The 22476-nt window shown below is 37.9% G+C and overlaps 1 protein-coding gene across 1 annotated transcript in view; it reads left to right on the forward strand.

Annotated features, from left to right (window-relative positions):
• Positions 1 to 22476, forward strand: part of nbeal2 (neurobeachin-like 2) — a 338784-nt gene that overhangs the window by 198822 nt on the left and 117486 nt on the right. Inside the window, 3 exon segments of the mRNA XM_028817374.2 lie at positions 2107 to 2219; positions 8417 to 8499; positions 20834 to 20919. Coding sequence (XP_028673207.2) covers positions 2107 to 2219; positions 8417 to 8499; positions 20834 to 20919 — 282 coding nt within the window.

Consider the following 22476-nt stretch of genomic DNA (forward strand, 5'->3'; position numbering starts at 1 on the left):
CAGAGCGACAGGCACTGAGCAGGCTCCTGTCAATCATGGAGAATCCACTGCATCCACTAAACAGTATCATCTCCAGACAGAGGAGCAGCTTCAGCAACAGACTGCTGTCAATGTCCTGCTCCACTGACAGACTGAGGAGATCGTTCCTCCCCCACACTATGCGACTCTTCAATTCCACCCGGGAGGATAAACATTAACATTATACAAAGTTATTGTCTGATTTACATGCATTTTTTTTCACTCTTTAATTTAATGTTGTTTCTTTATTAGTATGCTGCTGCTGGAGAATGTGAATTTCCCCTTGGGATTAATAAAGTTTTCTGTCTGTCTGTCTTTGGTGCCGCGGTTGTAGTGGCGTTATACAGTGTAAATAAAGGAGACTGCATGAGAGGGGGAGGGGCACACAGGAGAGATGAAGGCTAAAAATGGACAGATGACAGGGATGAAAGCAGGATCGTGAGATGCCAGGGTGTGGAGGTGAGGAGGATAAGGCTGATGCTCAGGGGCTGAAGAAGGCCTCTCAGCTGAGCATTTTGCAGGGGAGATGGAGTGACCAGATATTTGCTCATATGTGCCCCGACATAAGTCTAGAGATTGGCAGCTGGAGATGAGAGGAGGGGATGCTCGGAGTGGGTGTCCTGCTGGGAGCTATGGACAGCAGGGACCTGAGCTGGTAGAAAAAGGTTGGCCATATCTGTTGGTTGGGCATCTCCTCTGCTGCAGATCCCGTGTGGGGATAAGTAGAGGTGGCGTTGGTTTTAAAAGGATGCACAGAGGACTGAGATTTTAGAACTGATCACTGCCTTTTTAGCCTCATCTTTTTCTGGATTTATTTATGGGATTTTTACAATTGTCACTGTTTTTATTAAATATGGAGCACTGCACTATTAGAACACTGTTTGTTTGATGTATTGTAATAAAAGCAATAATCTCTTATGAGGCTACCCCTTGCTGCATGTGTGTGTCCTCATCTGCCCAGCTCATCTCAGTTAGGACTATCAACAGCTGCAGGTTCAAGAGGCTACTAAAAGGAATAGGGAGCATGGAGCTGACCTGCACCGTCACAAAGTAATGTGAGATATTTTAATGTGAGACTTTTTTGTATTGTTTGCTGTTGTCCAATGATGGTTACAGTGGAAGTCTATTGTATTACAAATTTTGTTATCTTCCTTCTTCATGAAAACAGGAGATTAAACATTTTTCTTGGCCATCACTACAAACTACATGGAGTTTGCAACACATAAAAAAAAGTTTTTGGGTGCAGTTTTCCTTTAAGTGTTAAATGCACTTTTAGTTTTTAAGTGCATCTTTTCGTTTATATATTCATTTGAGCAAAAATGTTAGTTTAACAGTTAAAGCTTTGTGTGAATTATAGTTGCATAGCAATTTTGACAAGATTAAAGTAGACATTTTTTTCTCCCCAAGCTGTACTTCCCCGATTTAAGCCTGTTCTTCTGTTATTTTCTAATTCATGGAATCTGTTTATGACCTTATTTTGGAGACACCTGATCTAGGTCTTATCAGAATCTTTAATCTGTTTTGTAAATATTTCCTAAAGGAATGATTTTGATGGGTTCAAAAATTATAGACTGCAGGGAAATGTGTAACATTTTTAAAATTATATTTTTGTTTTGGCAATAACACATTGGATCCACTGGAATGGCAGGTTTTGTTTCATAATCTTGGTCTATAATGTTTTAACTGCTCCATGAAAAATGCAAATGATGTTGATTATAAAAGCACTAAAGTGTTCATTGTGCTTTTCTTGAAATTCTATACTTATGGAACTGATTGCATTATAATCAATAATAAATCAAAGTATACAGGCTACCACAGGTGCAGTACAGAAAAGTATTAAAAAGCCAAAAAAAAATTCTTTGAAGAAAATGTGCATTTATTTTGTTAAACTGGCCTACACCCATTACTTAGATGGGATCCTAATCCTTAGTTTGATTTTAAAGCCATAAAAACACAAATAATTGAAATATGAAAGTTTCCAAGGTTTGAACACTTAGTTGTTCTGCCATAATCAATTGAAAAACATATTTGTGTAATTTGCAAGACTTCAGAGCCAACTTATAATCTGTTAATCATTTTGTTTTGCAGCTGAAGAGGGTGGCAGATAATCAGTCATTTTTGGAGACTGTGGTACTTTATAGTTTACACCTTTGTGAGTGTGTCTATGACCCTTATCAGACATGGAGGAGACAACTCAGTGGGTGAGTCAACACAGCATTTGAGATAATGTTCATAATTCTCATTCTTATACTGCTAGTCACAATTTTTTAAGAACAGGTTTTTGTGAATTTAATGAATGATAAAGCCTTCTCACTTCCTAGTATTTTGGCATATTTTAAGGAATCAGATCCGGGCAAAAGTACCCTGGTAGTAACACACGTCTTCTTTATAGTACGATCTCTAAGGGCTCTTACTGTGATTTATTACTCTCAGTATGTGAAAGAATAATGTGTTAACTCTTTCAGGGCTGATGTTGACTTTTGTTAAAATTCAGGAGTAGAGGATGGTAATCAGCTATAAACTATGACAAAACTCGCCCTTACGTTTTAGTTCAACTCTCTTTGCTAAAAGGAAAGTTACATAGCTTTGCTGATTTAACCTCGATTCCCTATGCATGCATGAGTAGCAAAGAGCAAACCACCTCTAAAATGGCATTGACATATGGCGAGAGTCCAAAGCGAATGTGCAAAGCAAAATACTCCATGGACGTTTTACGTAATTTCATTGAATAGGACTCTTAACCTGTCTGACTCCGAGTTTGTTGCAAGTGATCTGGAGTTGGATATCGAAAACGAAAGTGAGGTGCCGGCATCATCTGATCAGTCCCCTACAGCAGCATTCGCCTGGGAGGACCAGCACTTATGATGACAAGAGGTACAAACCATATTGTGTCACACTGAGACCACTACCGCCCCCCTCCTGCTGTGATGCCCAACATGCGCCAACAGCAGCCACAGCACATAGCAACAGACGTTTTATGTTGATTTCTGTGTGAAACCATTGCTTTGTGTGCTTTACAGAAAACTTGAGTTTTTTGACAAAATAATTCAGCCCTCAAAGAGTTAAAAAGCTTGTGTGTATTTTTGTTCATACTTTGAAACTCTAATTTACTACAGAGCAGTTAATCAATTCAAAGTAACAACCAATAACATAAATATGACCAGTGAATACTTTATAGTACCCTAAGAGCTACCTCATTATTAAACAATACCTGTATTTTATGGATTCAATAAGTGTGCTTCTGTTTTAAGGTCTACCCTATTCAGAGGTACACCCACTCATTCCTGCCATTAATGAAGTGCCCCCAGATATTAAAATATAGTGCAGTAGGTGGTTCATGACTTACAGTGCTCCTCCATGTCCGCAATATGAACAGTATTTAACATAAATAAGCAAAAGTGCACCAGACACAACACATCATGACATAAGAAATAATTTTAGTGGCCCTCAATGGTAAACATACTGTATATGGCAAGCCTGATTATCATTTAGAGCATAGTTCTTAAACTATGCGTCACGTCCTGCCACGTTTTGGGTCACTGTTGCTCATGATTCACTGTTGTATTCAATGGGAAAGGGTCTCGCGATGAATTGCCGTAGGCAGTATAAGTAATCAACATTGCTCCGCTAAGACTGTTGGTGCCAATTGTCCCACAATCTGACGGTAATAATGGACCTGGTCTTGAAGACACTAAAATGGGCATGATTGGGTTGTGACAAAAAAAAGTTTAAAAAACACAACACAAAAAAAAACAAATTGAGACATCTGTAATGCTATTCAAGATATCTTTAAATCCCTTTCTCTTTATTTAAAATCATTATCCATTACTCAGATATCACTGTTAATAACTTGGAAGGCAAATTATCATATAAATATGTCTGCAATTCATTTAAAGAGGCATTTAAAAATACAAGCACTCATTTAAAGATATCTTTAAATACACAAGTTGATATTTAATAGTATCTTTAAATCATTTAAGATCTGTTTAAGTAATTTCAAAAAGATATCTTAAAATGATTTAAAGGTGAAGCTTTCTTTATGGAATGTAAATGTTTCCTATTCAAATAGTTTCTCCTCATGAATTCTAAAATATGTGTTCCTCTTTCTGTCATGTTGTTAATACATGTACAGTACATAGTAATCACATGCCCCAGTGCACCGCCAACACCTAAGGAGAGGCTGTGCCAAGAATATTGTAGTGACATCACCTCTAGCTGACATTTAAAAACAAGACTTTCCACCACACCTGTGCAGCAACACTAAACCTCAGGAACAATTCCAGTGACTTCTCTGCATTGGAGTTAAAAATGTCATGTGAGACAGTAACTAACACTATGCTAAATGTCACTGAAAGAAAGTTAAATGGAGGACAAATTAACATTAAAGCATCATACTAAAATGTTGAATTACAACAATTGAGTACCAAATATCAGAAAATCTCAATATATTGTGATGTATGATCTGATCTGTAATGGTACTGAGACAAATGAGCCACTTTGCAGTCTGTATTCCTTTCCTAGAGTAGTAAATGATGTCTGCACTCACGTTTTTAAAATGATAGTATTCTTTTCATAGAGGCAAACACCATTTGCTTCCTTTGGTTTCAGACTTAATTTTTTTATTATTTCAGTAATCTCCAACATAATTATTACCCATGTTAAAAGTTAGTTTTCTGCTTAACTATAAATAAATAACATTCTGGCCCCAGCCTATATAAATAGTAATATTACTGAAGATTTTTTTTTCATAGCTAGGGTCACAGATCTCCATCCAGGTTATCGCTTTCCTGACTAGAGAGGAAACAGACAGGCACATGAGTCACTTTGTACCCTTCAAATCATCTCTCCATGTCCACTAAAATATCAGTCCAATAATGATTCTGGCACAATCACACACATGATGTTATATCCTGCTGAAAAAAATTAAAGGAACACTTTTTAATCAGAGTATAGCATCAAGTCAGTGAAACTTCTGGGATATTTGATCTGGTCAGTTAAGTAGTGGAGGGGGTTGTTAATTAGTTTCAGCTGCTTATGTGTTAATGAAATTAACAACAGGTGCACTACAAGGGGCAACAATGAGACAACCTCCAAAACAGAAATGGTTTAACAGATGGAGGACACTGACATTTTCCCTCCTCATCTTTACTGTCAGTTTTTTCACTAGCTTTGCATTTGGCTACGGTCAGTGTCGCTACTGGTAGCATGAGGCGATACCTTGACCCGACAGAGGTGATTACACAGGTAGTCCAATTTCTCCAGGATAGTACATCAATACATGCCATTGCCAGAAGGTTTGCTGTGTCTCCCAGCACAGTCTCGGGGGCATGAAGGAGGTTCCAGGAGACAGGCAGTTACTCTATGAGAGTTGGACAGGGCTGTAGAAGGTCCTTAACCCATCAGCAGGACCGGTATCTGCTCCTTTGGGCAAGGAGGAACAGGATGAGTACTGCCAGAGCCCTACAAAATGACCTCCAGCAGGCCACTGGTGTGAATGTATCTGACCAAACAATCAGAAACAGACTTCATGAGGGTGGCCTGAGGGCCCGACGTCCTCTAGTGAGCCCTGTGCTCACTGCCCGGCACCATGGAGCTTGATTGGCATTCGCCTTAGATTACTAGAATTGACGGGTGCGCCCCTGGCTCCCTGTGCTTTTCGCAGATGGGAGCGGGTGCACCCTGAGCATATGTGACAGATGTGAAAGGGGCTGGAGAAGCCGTGGAGAATGTCATGCTGCCTGTAACATCATTCAGCATGACCGGTTTGGTGGTGGGTCAGTGATGGTCTGGGGAGGCATATCCATGGAGGGATACACAGACATCTAAAGGCTAGACAATGGCACCTTGACTGCCATTAGGTTATATTGCCAATATCTGTTGTATTGTCAGACTCTATCCTGGTGCAGTGGGTCCTGGGATTCTCCTGGTGCACGACAGTGCCTGGACTCATATAATAATAATAATAATGCATGGAGAAACTTTGTAGGCAGTTCCTGAAGGATGAAGGAATTGATACCATTGACTGGACCCCACACTCGCCTGACCTAAATCCAATAGAACCCCTCTAGGACATTATGTTTCGGTCCATCCATGCGTTGTCAGGCATGCATAGAAGCACGTGGGAGCCATACAAACTACTGAGTATGATTTTGAGTTGCTGCAATGAAATTTACTCAAAATGGACTAGCCTGACGCATCATTTTTTCACTTTGATTTTCAGGGTGTCTTTGAATTCAGCCCTCTTGTAGGTTGTTGATTTTCATTTCCATCACATGATGTGGTATCCTTTCATTCCTAACTCATTACCCAGTCCATATCAGTATAGATATCCAGTATGATTTTTTTCCCCACTGAGATCTGATGTGTTTTCAAAATGTTCCTTTAATTTTTTTGAGCAGTGTATATACAAGCTGAGTCAATGATTTTAGGCTGTTTCTTTTTTTCTTTTTTTTTTTTTAATAGCTCATTATCTAGTTTTCCATTGTGATTCAAAATTTCCAAGTTATATTAAATAAGGAGATCTACTGACATTATACTTGGGACTCAGTATTGCTAAGATTACACAAATTCATACAGTCAAACTGAGGATTTATAAACTGACCACAGTAATGCCACTTCAAATACAACACCATGCAACCAATTATCATGACATCTATACAGTCAAGTTACAGGCATTCTCATCAGCAAGTGACAAACAAAATTTCACAGGTGAAACTTAAAAACAGGGGTGCCATTATACATGTAAGGGCCCAGTACAGAACAGTACTAATGAACCCCTCATCAGCCTCGTATTGGTCATTTACCAACATCGTTACTAAGAGAACATGCCAAATGCAAAATACTATTGACTCATGTTATGTTACATTGTAAGACAAGTGCAACAAAAAAAACTATTGTTCAACGTCCTTTGAAACAACTATAGAAAATAATCAGCCCTATCTTATTGCCCTTATTTCTACAAAATCCACCTCTGAGCTTTTACAGTGCAAAGTCTTTAATGACATCATCAAAACTCACTTGACGCACAACCTCATATTTTATGGACAGTATAGCACGACTTTTTAATCTGTCTTGATACATTGTTGTAAGTAAGTCATTTCTTGTTGATTTCAGACCACTCTCTTTGAAAGGACCACTTGGTCAGTCCTCTGAAATAACTGAAATTTGGCTGAGGTTTGAGGTCGCTTTATTTCTGTGGCAGTCAGTGGGACACTAAAAGCAGGGAACTGATTTGCATAATGGCGTGCTTGATTTAAGTTGTTATGAATTCCCACCTTCTGTAGCCCCATGCAGTTGTTGCTACTTTATTATCTTGCCAATATTATTAATGACAGTGCCATTACAAAATCTTTGAATTTCTACATAGACCATCCTGAGCCCCACCACTAGCCTGTGGTCCAGAATACGTGTTCCCATTCCACCTCCTATCATCTATCCTGCTCAGGATTTAAGGTGGTGAAAATCAATTGGAAACCAGGCTTATCACATTCAGTTTTCTCCAAATGCACAAACAATAAAAAATTCTCTTTGATCTGTAATCATAGGAGTATTGCAAGAATCTTGCCCTGTGAGCCTGTCACTGGAAAGCACACTATATGAATGTTAGCTCAAAAATAATCACAAATTTGAAAGCTATCAGTGAAGCTTGAATCTGTCATTAAGTTTAGGAATAGTCAGTAGTTGTGTACTAATGCCAGATAGAATGATTTTTTAGTGTGTAGTTGAATTAGCAGAACACGATGAAAATAAATCATCTTACACCTATGTTCATATAGCAGAAACTGAACAGAGCCATCATGGACACACAGTCCATTCAGCTTCCAGTATTGACTGTATACATGTCACTCCTTTTAGTCACCATTTGAGTTAGGGTGTGAGCCACGTGTAAAGCTGATCTTAGAGTATACATGCATCTTTGATAGTTATACTGTAAATATACAGTACTTTAGTTAAAATGTATTCATGTTTTATGCACTATATAAAGGCAATTTTGATGATGCAATGCTTCTTTAAACATATTTCTTAGGGAAACTAACAATAACCAGAATGTTAAAAATGAAATTGCTCACTAAATATTCCAAGGGAATTTGAGAAGCAAAGAGTTGCCAAAATCAAGTCTGATCAAGTTTATGAACCCCACAGATTGTCTGAAAGCCAAAATTCCATCCGAGTTTTTCTATGAGAGGAATATCTCTGAGAATAGTAAATATAGTATGAAACGTAATTTACTGTGCTTCTACAACTTGCATAGTGAATTTCATTTGGCTTAATGCTCTCTTGCACACATGATTTGTAATATTTTTTATTTCATCATCTTGCTAGTCTCTTTCTTAGAGTGTCCCCATTTCCAGCTTTGTCTTACATATGATCTTTTTTCTCTGTGGTTAATGCAATACAGGGAGATTGTGAGCACCCAGGAGCGGAACAAGTACAAGTTTTTACCTGCCTTGTTACCAGAGGATTTCACTGCCTTTTTTCACGGTAAGCAATGGTATATGACCATAGTTAATGCATTAGAAATCTTATGTTTAAAGTGTTTAATTCTGTTTGTTACCTATCAGAAATATGTCATACATCTCACCCTATAGTGTAAAATTGCAGCTTCTTCACTAAATGCATCAAGCACCCCTACCATGGTATAGGAAGAGACAATGTAGTGATTGAAACTCATGGAGGCTTTTAATTTCATATTTCTGTTTAAGAAGTCAAATGACAGTACAGTTTGCTTGTACATCCAGTACTGTAGTACACCATGTAGTTTAGATGTTAAAATAAAGAATGTGTATACAGTGATCCCTCGCTATATCGCGCTTCGCCTTTCGCGGCTTCACTCCATCGTGGATTTCATATGTAAGCATATTTAAATATATATCGCGGATTTTTTGCTGGTTCGCGGATTTCTGCAGACAATGGGTCTTTTAATTTCTGGTACATGTTTCTTCAGTTGGTTTGCCCAGTTGATTTCATACAAGGGACGCTATTGGCAGATGGCTGAGAAGCTAGATTGCTTACTCTTCTCTCTCTCTAGCGCTGACTTTCTCTGATCCTGACGTATGGGGATTGAGCAGGGGGGCTGTTCGCACACCTAGACGATACGGACGCTCGTCTAAAAATGCTGAAAGATTATCTTCACGTTGCTATCTTTTGTGCAGCTGTTTCGTGAAGCGACATGCTGCATGGTGCTTCGCATACTTAAAAGCTCGAAGGGCACGTATTGATTTTTGACTGAAAAACAAACTGTCTCTCTCTCTCTCTCTCTCTCTCTCTCTCTCTCTCTCTCTCTCTCTCTCTCTCTCTCTCTCTCTCTCTCCCCCTGCTCCTGACGAAGGGGGTGTGAGCTGCCGCCTTCAACAGCTTTGTGCCGTGGTGCTTCGCATACTTAAAAGCCAAACAGCCCTATTGATTTGTTTGCTAGAGATTGTTTTCTCTATCTATGTGACATTCTGTGCTCCTGACACACACTCCTTTGAAGAGGAAGATATGTTTGCATTCTTTTAATTGTGAGACAGAACTGTCATCTCTGTCTTGTCATGGAGCACAGTTTAAACTTTTGAAAAAGAGACAAATGTTTGTTTGCAGTGTTTGAATACCGTTCCTGTCTCTCTACAACCTCCTGTGTTTCTGCGCAAATCTGTGACCCAAGCATGACAATATAAAAATAACCATATAAACATATGGTTTCTACTTCACGGATTTTCTTATTTCGCGGGTGGCTCTGGAACGCAACCCCCGCGATGGAGGAGGGATTACTGTACATGAAGTATGCATGCTCTCCCTGTGTCCTTGTGAGAGTCTTCTCACAGTACAAAGTTGAATTGACATTGCTAAATCTGACCTGTATGTGTGTGTGTGTGTGTGTGTGTATTCAACTGTATGTGTGTATAGTCCTGTCCAGAAATTGTCCCTGCCTAGAGCCTGCTGCTTGCTGGGATAGGATTCAGCTTCCTTGTGACCCTGCTCAGGATAAGCGGATTTGGAAGATGGATGGGTATATAATGTTAAAATTCATATGCTAGTATAGAGCAATATTAGCCTAAAATGCAGTCATGCAAGTATTGCTGATAATCAAAATGTGCCTCCTTTATATAATACAGTATGTACAGCTTTGTGCTAGGCTGATTTAAAAAAAAAATTAACTTTTGCAATTGATCAAAGAAAGATTTATATAAATATATTTGAGGATTTTTGCTAATTAAAAACCCTGTGTTATGTAATGAATTTACAGTAATACCTTAGTTAATGAAACCTCTAAGAACAAATCTCTTTTATAACTAAGTCAGCTTAAAGTGCTGTATAATATGATCTTTAATTATGCAGGTAACACAGACAGGTGAGGTATTGTTACATAATCTTGTTGGATAACTGTCATTTAAGATGGACTAAAGATCCAAAAGGTTTGAAATGAAAACAGCACTGCAGCTGACATACTGTTAACTGAATGTATCAAGACATTACTCTAGATTTTATTTATTCATTTTTTTTTATAGAAATGGTTATAATTTGATTTTAGTTGGACAAAGGATGTATTTTGTAATTTGCCAGTATTGATTTTTACAAGTAAAAGATGCATAAAATAAAAAGTTCCTTAAAAAAAAAATCAATACAAAGCAAACCACTTTAAATACTAAACAAAGCATGATAATGTTTTTTTTAGCTTCATTAGAAAAGAAAATAATACATTGAAACCCTTTAGTCCCAGTGCATTTACTATTAATTTGTTTTTACGAAGGTGATGCTGTGCAGTGGCTAAGGGTTTGATCTTTGTAATCATACATGTACACTTTCATATTCCACTTCTGTCTGTTTCTGTGACCCTGGGTGTGTCACCTCCCCGACCTTACTGTATGAGAGCCTATTTTATTGAATAAATTCGTGAAGTATTTAAACATAAAGTGCTTTTGGGACAGTGTGAATCATATAAGGAACTAAATAAAATACCAAAGAAATCATAAATATTGGAAATAAATACCTTGCCAATTAGTGTGGCCTGGAGGCAAAGCTGTTGTAAGGTGAAGCATAAACCTCCAGGTTCACTCCACACTACTGACTGGCTGTTTCTGTGACCCTGGGTGTGTCACCTCCCCGACCTTACTGTATGAGCGCATATTTTATTGCATACATTTGTGATGCATTTAAACATAAAGTGCTTTTGGCACAGTATGAATCATATCAGGAACTAAATAAAATACCAAAGAAATCATGAATATTTTAAATAAATACCTTTAAATACCTTGCCAAGTAGTGTGACCTGGAGGCAAAGATGCTGTAAGGTGAAGCATAAACCTCCTGGTTCACTCCACTCTATTGACTCTCTGTGCAGACCACCTAAAGTTCCAGAGTTCAGCTGTAGTAAAATGAAGAACAGTAGCTTTATACTGCATTATGCCTTGAGTTGGCATTCTGTATTGTGGTTGCACGGCTGTAGCACTGCTACCTTGCAGTAAGGAGACCAGTGCTTATGTCCCGGTTTCTCCCTGTGTGAAGTCTGCATGGGTTTCCTCTGGGTGCAAAGACATGCAAGTTAGGTGTAATACCAACACTGAATTGGCCCTAGTGTGTGTTTGCCCTGTGATGGACTGGGGCACTGTGCAGGGTTTCTTCTTGCTTTGCACCCTATGATAACTAGGATAGGCTCTAATATAACCCAAGTGTGTATTAAGCAGGTTAGACAATGAGATGACATGACAGAATATTCTGTATTCAGAATTACTGTTCAAAATAAAGTTTTCTGAAGTCATGTATTACTGGAAAAAGTACAAATTTTGAAGAGTGGTTTAACAGGAGATATAGTGCTGTCTGTTTTTTTCATGTCATTGGTTTTGATGTTCATTAAAAAAGTATTAATATAATATATAATTCTGTTACTTTCACAAGGAAGTAAGAGATCTTGATACTATAGCATGTCAGTTTTCTGTTTCAGATCCCTTACTTGTACTTTCTCTTTTTGTTGCCTTGCTACACCCAGTATAGAACCCAGCTGTTCACAGGTCACTTCTGCATAACCAAACACACACTAACATGCTGAACTACAGTTTTTTAGTTAGTGTACATAAATAGTGGTGTCTGTCTTGTTAACATAAGCACAAACTACCAGACAAAGAGCCATCCCAGCTCAGGGCGCATGAAATCTCTAATGCAATAGAGTTAAATGATCCAATGCTGTCTGATTATCCTTATATGATTTAAAAATTTACTTTAAAAGCTGCACAAAGTGAATTGTTGCCCAATAGCTCTCATTTAATTCTGCTTAATCCCAAGCATTTCTATGTACCTTTTAACTAATCTCTGTCTGGGTCTCGCCCTTTTTGTGTTAGCAGACCTACAATTAGGACCATGAAAGAAAACCTACATGTTCAGACATTATTGTACAATAATATAATGGAATATTCATAAATCCACCCAGTTGAATGATACAGGGAACTTTGTGCTTATCATGGCATCACCCTTTGCTAGACAGGATCCAACCCACAGTGGTTCAAGGACCACTCATGCATACACCTACACTCACACAAGGCCAGTTTAGAATTATTAGCTAACCTAGCAGCTAGGTCTTTACGTTAGTAAAGTGTTACATCCTAACAGGGAGTAATGTCCAACTCACTCTAATCAGATCTTTACCTATTTGTTATTTATTGTCATTATTCAGTGGCCTAATTTTCTTTTTTCTCTTTATAACCAGTTTTATGCATATGCATCCTCATATTGTATACATTCCTATTATAGAAACAAGGATTTCATCCTGCATCACCTAAAGGTGGCATGGATTTGGGCATATGATATGATGATATGTAGTTTACTTTAAATTTCTGACTTTCCTAGGAACTTTCCATAGTCTGCAGGATGTTTAACTACTTTTAGTTGTTGTTTCTTGTTCATTTCTATATAAACTTAGAAATGTCTTTGTCTAGTCAGAATGGCTCAAGTAGAGCGATGAATTCACTTGCCACTTTCCTCCCACAATAGATCTATTAAATAAATATACACACACCCTCACCCTGAATTCCTTTACTTTGAAAAAGGAAAAACTACTTGGGGGGTGTTGAACATTCTAATCAATGATGTATAAAGACATGCTCAAACAAAATATGATGATACTGGAAAGTGCAAAGGTATTTTTTAAGACTTGTAGAAGTCTAGCTTTTCAGGTTGATCAGAATAGACGACAATTAGTACCACATCTCTGGGCCTCCTTTTATGAAGAAAAGTGGCTTTTGTGATGCCACACCCAGTGCATACTCTCACAATACCATGGCAGCCTTGGAATTCTGGACTCAATTGGATATTTCCAGCCCAAAAAAAACAAATGGAAAAAGATTACACAAAAAAGGCATGAAACATGCTTAACCGGCTGTGGAACCCTACAGATGAACTGACTAACACTCCATTTTGAAGATCGCATAGTTTCACAGAATAACATTTCTTTGTATGCTTTACACATTTGTCTGACAACAGTTTTGATTGAATTCTTCTTAAAATGACATCTCAGAATTTAACTCTTGAGTGAATACTGAACCAAATAAGTTTTGTACATGGCATGTTTTGAAGTGATGCATTTATAGAATAGTGCTATGTATGTAGAATGGGGGAATTAAGAGTCGATTGTGCATTAAGTTAAACAATCTACTGAGTTTGTCATTAACATTAAGTAATTTTTGTCTTTTTCAAAAAGTAACATGTTCAGTTCTAATAATTTTTGGCTTCTTCACAAAATAATAAATTCCTGTCTGAGACAAAAATGAGTCTACTTCTCAACAAGAAAAAAATGACCTTCCTATATTGATAAAACAAACATTTTATACATTTTCCATGCTTGAAGTGAAAAAGAAACTGATTTTCAACAGCACTCTTAGATCTGTGGGACTTCTTTGATATTCCAGATGAAATGTGAGTGAAGCATGTGCTTTGACCGAAGACGTACGTGATTATTCAGCTTTTATTTCTGTTGTCTGGTGGTGTGATTTGGATACAGTATTCAAAATCCAACACCTAGACTGATAACACTAGATAGGGATGATTTTGCCTCCTTAACACTTTGGGATGTATCTTATGCATTCTGGACTATTGATCATAAAAATCATTTTCAAATTTTCCTTTGATGTACTGTATTTCTGGCAATCACTTACTTTTGTGATTTCCTCACATATTTTAAGTTTGCCAATAGGTTGCAAAGTAAGCTGTTTTTGTTTAGACCAGACACGACTTTTGGTTGTATGACCCAAAAAATGGCCATTTTTTGATTGATTTGTCACTGTTATTCCTGAAAGCTGTCTAGCTATACAATGGCACTGTCTGCCCTGAGGTACCCAATGGCTCTGTGGTACATATTAAAGAGACCTGCAAAAACATGGAAATGTTGTTAAAATGACTGTTACTAGGAATGCAGCTCGGACATATCAAGTGGTGGTGTTTCATTTGCGAATGGGACGACCATGCTAAGGAGTCTATTAATTTAAAAAGAGCTGGCCACTCCAGAAGCATTTGGTTCCAGGGTAGAAAAGTATGGCACATGAACCACTTGTCGACCCAACAAAGATATTTTTGCACTCCTCTTCATATAAAAGTTGGACTGATGAACTATTTTGTAAAAGCAATGAACAAGGAATGTAAAGATTTTAATAATTGAGACAAATGTTTCCATGAATAACTGATGGCAAATTTAAGAAAGGCATTTTTTTTTTGTTCCACAAATCAGACATGCTTTCAGTGACAAGTGGTTCAAAGATCTGCTGGGTGAGGCCAGAGGAAATTGCAGGGAAGGCATTCAAGGATGTTGTTGAGAATTTTCTTGAAGACTACAGAGCAACAAACTACGTCCAGCTGGCTGACAACATGTTTCAAGCATACAATCCATAAAGTTCAACATGTCGCTAAAGATTCATTTTTTGAATCCACACTTGGACTACTTCCTTGCTAATGTTGGTGTAGACAGTGACAAATATGAATGAAGGGTTTCACCAGGGCATTGCAGTATTGAAAAAGTAGTATCAGGGCAAATGGAATCCATAAATGTTCGAAGATTATTGTTGGACACTGAAACAAGAAGTATCAGATGCTACGTACAAACAAAAATCATGAAGAAAAAATTATTAGGTCAATTAAATTAATGTAATGTGTCAGCTTTTATAAGTCAGGACTAAAATGAAATAGATACAATTAGGTTCTATATCTGTTCCCTGAAACTCAGTGCATATTTCTTTCCCTTGTCTCCCCCGCTCACCCATCAAGACTTCACACGCCACGCAAGCAAGTGTGATCCTCCATCAACTGGCATTTGTTCCTGTCACCTAAGCCAATAATGTGCTGGGACACCCAAAGCCCAGCTTCATTGTCCCACCACCATCTCTTTGGTTCCCGTAGAATGATCCACAAAGCCAATCAGCTGCTCCTGCTTCTTCAGTACTCAGCAGGAGCGACACGACCCTAGAGCACAGTTACTGTCACTCACCGCAGGGCCTCCCAATTTCCTTGCCTTCTATCCACCTCATTGGTTCACACTCTTGTTCCACTCTTTCACTTCTTCCTTTCTTTGATTTTCTCCCATCTCTTTCTGCTCACTATCTAATCTTTTTTACTTCTTTCTCAACCCCTGTCTATCCCGTTCAGACTCCTTGTATACTCTGTGGATGCAAGTGATCTGTGAAGTATTAACAAGGAAACTGGCTGAGCTGACCACAATTACGTGTGGACTCACAATCAGCCAATTTCCCCATTGTTCACTCCACAGCTGCAAAGCTTATTTAAAAAACACAGACTGTGATGGACCACTTATACGCACAAATTCTGAAATGAAAACAAAATTGGCGTAAATAATAAAAAAATTAATAATAATAAAATGTATGTTGTATGAAAGGCCGACTGATGATATTAAATGTTACCTTTAAGTTTGCAAAACTGCATTTTGCTATTCTTGTTTGTTTGAGTTTGCTTCATGATCTGCATTTTGGTCTCTGAATTGCCACAGAATCCGTATAAAGTGATGGGTGTGCCCTTTGGACTGGGATCACTGTTGACTTTGTACCAGTTGTTGCTGGTTAGGCTCCATCTTTCCCATGGTACCACCCTGGATGTCATGTTCAGAAGAGGAATGGGAATGAATAACTAATGATTACTTAAATATATATATATATTTTTAATTTTTTATAAATTTACGTGGTTTGACAGTTCTAAATTCACCAAGTGCAAGTGAGTGAGTGAGTGAGTGAGTGAGTGAGTGAGTGAGTGAGTGAGTGAGTGAGTGTGAGTGAGTGAGTGCATGAATGAACCTGCCATCTTGCAGACTGGTATACCATCCAAAACTAGTTTCTCCATTGTAGCTAGTGGTGCTTGGATAGGCTCCAAGGCAATGTAACACTGAAACTGGAAAAACCAGGCTTCAGGAAATGGATTGATTAACGTTCATATGGTTGACAATATCCAATCTAATTTTCTGTCTTGTTTTTGTAAATTTTTCAGATATATGTACCAAGACTCACAACATCAGCTAATTCACCCTGAGAGGGGTTTTGTTTTAAATAACTAAGCTATTTTAAAGATGTATGTGTTTTTTATGTGAAAGACAGACCAAGCTGACACTAAAATGTAAACACCTGCTTCTGGTAGCTGCAGACAGCACTTGTCATTAATTGCTTGGTTTTACCGGTGTGCAGTACCATTTAGTACGAGGGCCTTTTGAAGGATTTCTAAACAATGTACAGTAAACAACAGGAATGATGAAGGTTCAGCCTGACCTTTTATGGAAGAATACTGCTGAATTCCTCAGCGCTGCCAGTGTCTTGATGGCTGTTTGCCTCCACTTTGACTTTTCAAAGGCATGATGAGATGGATATTTTTGTACACTGGTGCCATAAGCCAAGTTTGTATAACCCTTTTTTACCATTTTATATTTGGGGTGTTTCTAAGATATCTTGTACTTTTAGTTCCTTTCCAGAAACAAATAATGGCTACAATGCTATAAAAAGTAATAGTTGTTTTCCATGTGCACATTTTTTTAGCTGGCTCTCTTGTCTGAGCTTTTAGCTTTGTCTCCTTATTTCTACATTACAATAGAAGGTGATATAACAAGCTTAGTGCTGCAGAGTGAGGCAGGGGTAAGAGATCTGAATGAATACACCTTCTCATATTGTATACTAAGAATTCTCCTACCCCAATCCCCCCACCACACACGCCATCCAAATGTTGTATCACATGGTCACGGTCTCCCACTAAAATAAAGCTGATGCTGTGAAGCTGGACATGATCTCGAATCTTGGTTTCTGCTAACAGCAGTCACACAAAATGATTTTGGAAAATAGCAGACCTGTTATTCTAAGCAAATGCTTAAAAACTATAGCAGACTGTTGACGCATGTGTAATCAATGTCATATAATATCTCTTGGCGTACCACCTCCAGGAATTGAAATGTTTAGAAGGGCCACCATTTTTTTTAGAACATTAGAACAGTCTAGACAAGAAAAAGCTGTTCAACCCAGCAAAGCTTACCAGTCCAAACCACTTAATTCTTCCAAAATAACATCAAGTCGAGTTTTGAAGGTCAGTAAAGTTCTACTATCTACCAATGTATGATAATCTTCATCCTTACTTAAAAAATAAATACAGAAATAAAATGAAAGTACAGTAGAAGCAGGCATTTCATCATCTTGGAGCCATTTGTGACTTAGTTTTCCTCATTTTTTTGACCATAATAATAATAATAATAATAATAATAAGTTGTATTTAGCTTGTGAGTTACTGTTTCTCTGCGTTAGATCTGGATTCATATCTAACTTTATAGTAGGTATAAATGTATGTGGTTGCTTTCAGTGGAGGACAGAGGTCAGTGTACACACTATGGTCTGCGGCTATACAGTACAGCATTCTGCCACTCACTGTGTGTTTTGATACCTTTCTCTCATAATCTCAAGGATTACGTTTTTTAGTAATTTGTGCCACAGTAGCTTATGTGTTGGATCAGATCAGATGGGCTAGTCTTCACTCCCCACATCTATCAATGATCCTTAGATGCACCTGACCCTGTTGCTGGTTAACTGGTTGTCCTTCCTTGGACCACTTTTGGTAGGTGCTAACTACTGCATACCAGGACCTCCCCATAAGACCTGAAGTTCTGGAGATGATCTAACCTAGTTGTCTAGCCATCACAATTTGGGCCTTGTCAAAGCCACTCATATCCTTATGCTTGCTCGTTTTTCTTGCTTCCAACACATCACCTTCAGGAACTGGCTCTTCACTTGCTGCCTAATATATCCCACTTCTTGACAGGTGCCATTGTAAAGATCTTATTCACATCACTTGTCAGTAGTTTTAGAATTTTGGCTGATTGGTGTATAACAACATACAGATATAATTAACTTTCAGAGATGAAGGTGAAACATTTCATAACTTGTATTTACACTGATTGCTGAATAACTGTTCTGGAAGACCTCTTTAGAAAATTAGTAACCTGCCGGTGTTTATAAGTATGATGAAAATTGTAATCATGCACATGATAAAATCATGACATGTAAGGTCTTTGAATTAAACAGTCATTCTTTTGTGATACAGTGTGAACCATCATACCACTGTGTTACCCATAAAAGATAAACCTTTATATAAAGTATATTATCACTTTTGTTCTTTGTTTTTTGAATGGGAATGACAAGACACTATCCTAAAAAATACTTGTAGTAGGATGCCACGAAGAAATTGCAGTGGACTGTTAATCAGCATTAGTTATAATTTTGTTGTTCATCCATTATTAAATTACCTGTTAAGAAATTCCTGCCATGTGTGGGTTGTGTTTTTGAATGCATTGATCCTTAGACCACTGCCCACAGTAAATAAGGGTATGTCTACAACTTGGTCATTTATTTCAATGCAAATATTTGTCACAAATGAACAGTTTAAAAATGTTTTTGTGTTGTATCACAAACATCCCTAGTAATGTCTCATTATGACTTTAGTAAAACACAAGTGTATTTTATATGATTGTTTAGAAAGGACACCAACATTTTAACAACAAAATGTATAAGGCAAAATTCCTAACACAAGAAATTGTATAAAGCAAAATAAAGAACACATTTATTTGCAAAGCTCATTTCCATACAAAAGTGTAGCTCAAAGGGCTTCACAAATAATATTGGAGAGATTACAATAAAATAAAAGTTTCTACTGGTTATAAAGATTCACATACTCCAGCAGCAGCATACTGATACAAAAAAACAATATTAAAGAGTAATAAAAATGTAGGTAAAAACAGACAACGTTGAATAATGTTAACGTTCCCCCCCCCCCCCCCATACCCCCCCCCCCCCCCCCCCCACCCCACCCCCGGGGTTGGAATTGAAGAGTCGCAAAGTTTGGGGGAGGAACGATCTCCTCAGTCTGTCAGTGGAGCAGGACAGTGACAGCAGTCTGTCGCTGAAGCTGCTCCTCTGTCTGGAGATGACACTGTTTAGTGGATGCAGTGGATTCTCCATAATTGATAAGAGCCTGCTCAGCGCCCGTTGCTCTGCCACGGATGTCAAACTGTCCAGCTCCATGCCTACAATAGAGCCTGCCTTCTTCACCAGTTTGTTCAGGCGTGAGGCGTCCTTCTTTATGCTGCCTCCCCAGCACACCACTGCGTAGAAGAGGGCACTCGTCACAACCGTCTGATAGAACATCTGCAGCATCTTATTACAGATGTTGAAGGACACCAGTCTTCTAAGGAAGTATAGCCGGCTCTGTCCTCTCTTGCACAGAGAATCAAGTATTGGCAGTCCAGTCCAATTTATCATTCAGCTGCACACCCAGGTATTTATAGGTCTGTACCCTCTACACACAGTCACCTCTGATGATCACAGGGTCCAGGAGGGGCCTGGGCCTCCCAAAATCCACCACCAGCTCCTTGGTTTTGCTGGTGTTCAGGTGTAGGTGGTTTGAGTCACACCATTTAACAAAGTCCTTGATGAGGTTCCTATACTCCTCCTCCAGCCCACAATAGCAGTGTCGTCGGTGAACTTTTGCACGTGGCAGGACTCCGAGTTGTATTGGAAAGTGATCCAAGTGAGTGAAACTATGTGCTATGAAAAACAAAAAACTCCTGCTGGCACAGATCCTGGAGAAAAGAAAATGGCCAAAGCCAAAAACCTGCCCAGCTCTTAAATGTGACAAAGTTATTCAATAATATTCAGATTTAGGAAATAAAAATAAATGTAATGTTGTCATTGGGTAATAGAAATTATTTTTTGTGGTTTATTTGAGTGAACGTACTGTTAAGCTTGCCTGCTACTTATGACATTAAGAAACAGCAAGTTAAGATACTTGCGCAAGTGAAAAAAAATGCAGAGAGCCTTATTTTGTGTCATAAAGCACCAGCATGTTTTTTTTCTCATTAATTGGCTGCTTTAAAGTAAATCAATCAAAAAAGCAAAAAGAGAATAAGGTTTCTATTAAAGACGTCATTTTAGTTAAAGCTACTCTTTTCATGAAGACTTTATAAACTCCTGCTTCATTTACGTGGGTTGTATGTGTTCATTACTGTTCTCACGGCTCATTTGATAAACAGAAATATCACTTGTTTATAATAACTCATCATCAGATTGTTTTAGGATATTTTGGGGAATTTCCACAAAACCCATTTTCAACTGGTGCAGCTGCTGTTTTGGTTGTAACCTTTCTTCTATAGGCTATGGATTTAATGAGTAACAGTGCAGTAGACGTTAAAGGTGATAGATTTACACAATAATGCTGGTGGTGTAAGTTAATGATACTTTAAATTATTAACTAATTAGCAAGAGTGATTATATCTGGATGGTGGTGGCTGCATTGGATAATGGACTTTCCTTCCTGTTTTTTGCAGAAAGTTTCCAGAACAGTGAACAGCTGCCAGAGTTTCTAAGGCTGCGACTAGTGCATCTATATGGGGCCGTTATCAGTGGAAGCAAGGTAAATAAAATTGATCAATTGCATCAGGTCTGTAGGCAGGTACTCCAGTCTTCTTCTCACATCCCAAAGACATGAATACAGAATGTGATTAATCTTTATGTGGTAAAGATTTGTATTCCTTTATGGAGATGTACAAAGAGCCCCATTCTTGTAACAACATTTTGAATCACAGCAAAGAAGACATGACAAGTAGATTGTCATGTCATTATCTAATCTGCTTAATCTAGACCAGGGTCATAGGGGAGCATTGGTGCCTATCTCAGCTAGCCATAGGGAATAAGGCAAATATAAACCCTGGACAGGAAGCTAAGTAAAATGTCTAAAATATAATTATGTGTTTGTTTTTTTGTATTTAAAAAGTCTGTTACTGTTTCCCCATGTTTAGTTGGTTCATCCAGGAAGGAAATGTAATGTAACCATGTAGGAAATGTAATGCCTACAGAGTATCCCAGGTCTTTCTATAGCTACCTTTAGTAGAATTGTGTTTACACCCTGATAAAAAAAAATTCAAACAGGTGTTTGAACCTCCTCACTAAGCTCTTTCCAGTTTCCTGTTTCTAGCTCCTTAACCCACAATGTTTTGTACCATTAGCTGCCTGATCCCTGTACCAATGCTCATTTTAGTGAGCACAAATTTCTTAAAAGTATGGCATGTTGCTGTCCTGCTTTAAAGGACATTAATTTATTACCTTTCCTTTTTCACAAATTCTGCAGCAAGAGAGTAAACATTCATCTTCATCTCTTTATTAAGAAAGATGCTGTCTGCCCATCAGAATTTCATGAACTGATTCATTTCATGCTGATCATAGCCTTTGGCAGTCATAGTGTTTATGAAGTTTAGACTTTAAATAATAAGTGTATGAGAGAAGATATAGCTGATGTCCTGCTGTTACCAGCTTGTGCAAATGAATTATTATATATTAGCTTTATGCTGCAATAAATAACTGAGCTGTCTGATTATAAAAGCAACTAGGGCCTCACACTGATATTCTGACTGTTACAGCTATGAAAAAATATGTACCGTAAGTCATTTCAATATTTTTTTCTCATTTCTAATGACATAGAAAACTTTGAAGTACAGATTTTTTTTTTTTTAAAGTTGTCTTTTGTAAATATTTTTAGGTCTTCCACTAAAGGTGCTGATCTTGTTTTCATACTGTAAATTTATCCTTTAAAAATCCTAACTTCATCAAAACTAGAGAGAGAGAGAGAGAGAAAAATAAATCATTAGACGTTTTCTTTATTATATTGCAGTGTTTTTTTGGTTTTTTTTTTAACAGGAGGCTTCATGGAATTCCTTCTTAGGTAGTTTTGGTAATTATTCTAATGATATGCCATTTGTATTCACTATCTCTTAGCTCTTTAATCAAGGTTTCCTTTTGCTGCTACCCCTCTTCCAAATTGCTGTTCTTAAATAGTGGTTTAGGAAAGTCCTGAGCTTAAACAGCATCTAACATGCTAGCTGAAAGTCTGTAAGCATTGCTTTCTTTTTTCGTTTTATTGACGCACTAGCTCTGTTAAACCTCGCCTAGGAAATTCCCTAAGACAGTGGGCCTC

The sequence above is a fragment of the Erpetoichthys calabaricus genome, chromosome 13, assembly GCF_900747795.2.
Source record: "Erpetoichthys calabaricus chromosome 13, fErpCal1.3, whole genome shotgun sequence".
NCBI classification, from domain to species: domain Eukaryota; kingdom Metazoa; phylum Chordata; class Cladistia; order Polypteriformes; family Polypteridae; genus Erpetoichthys; species Erpetoichthys calabaricus.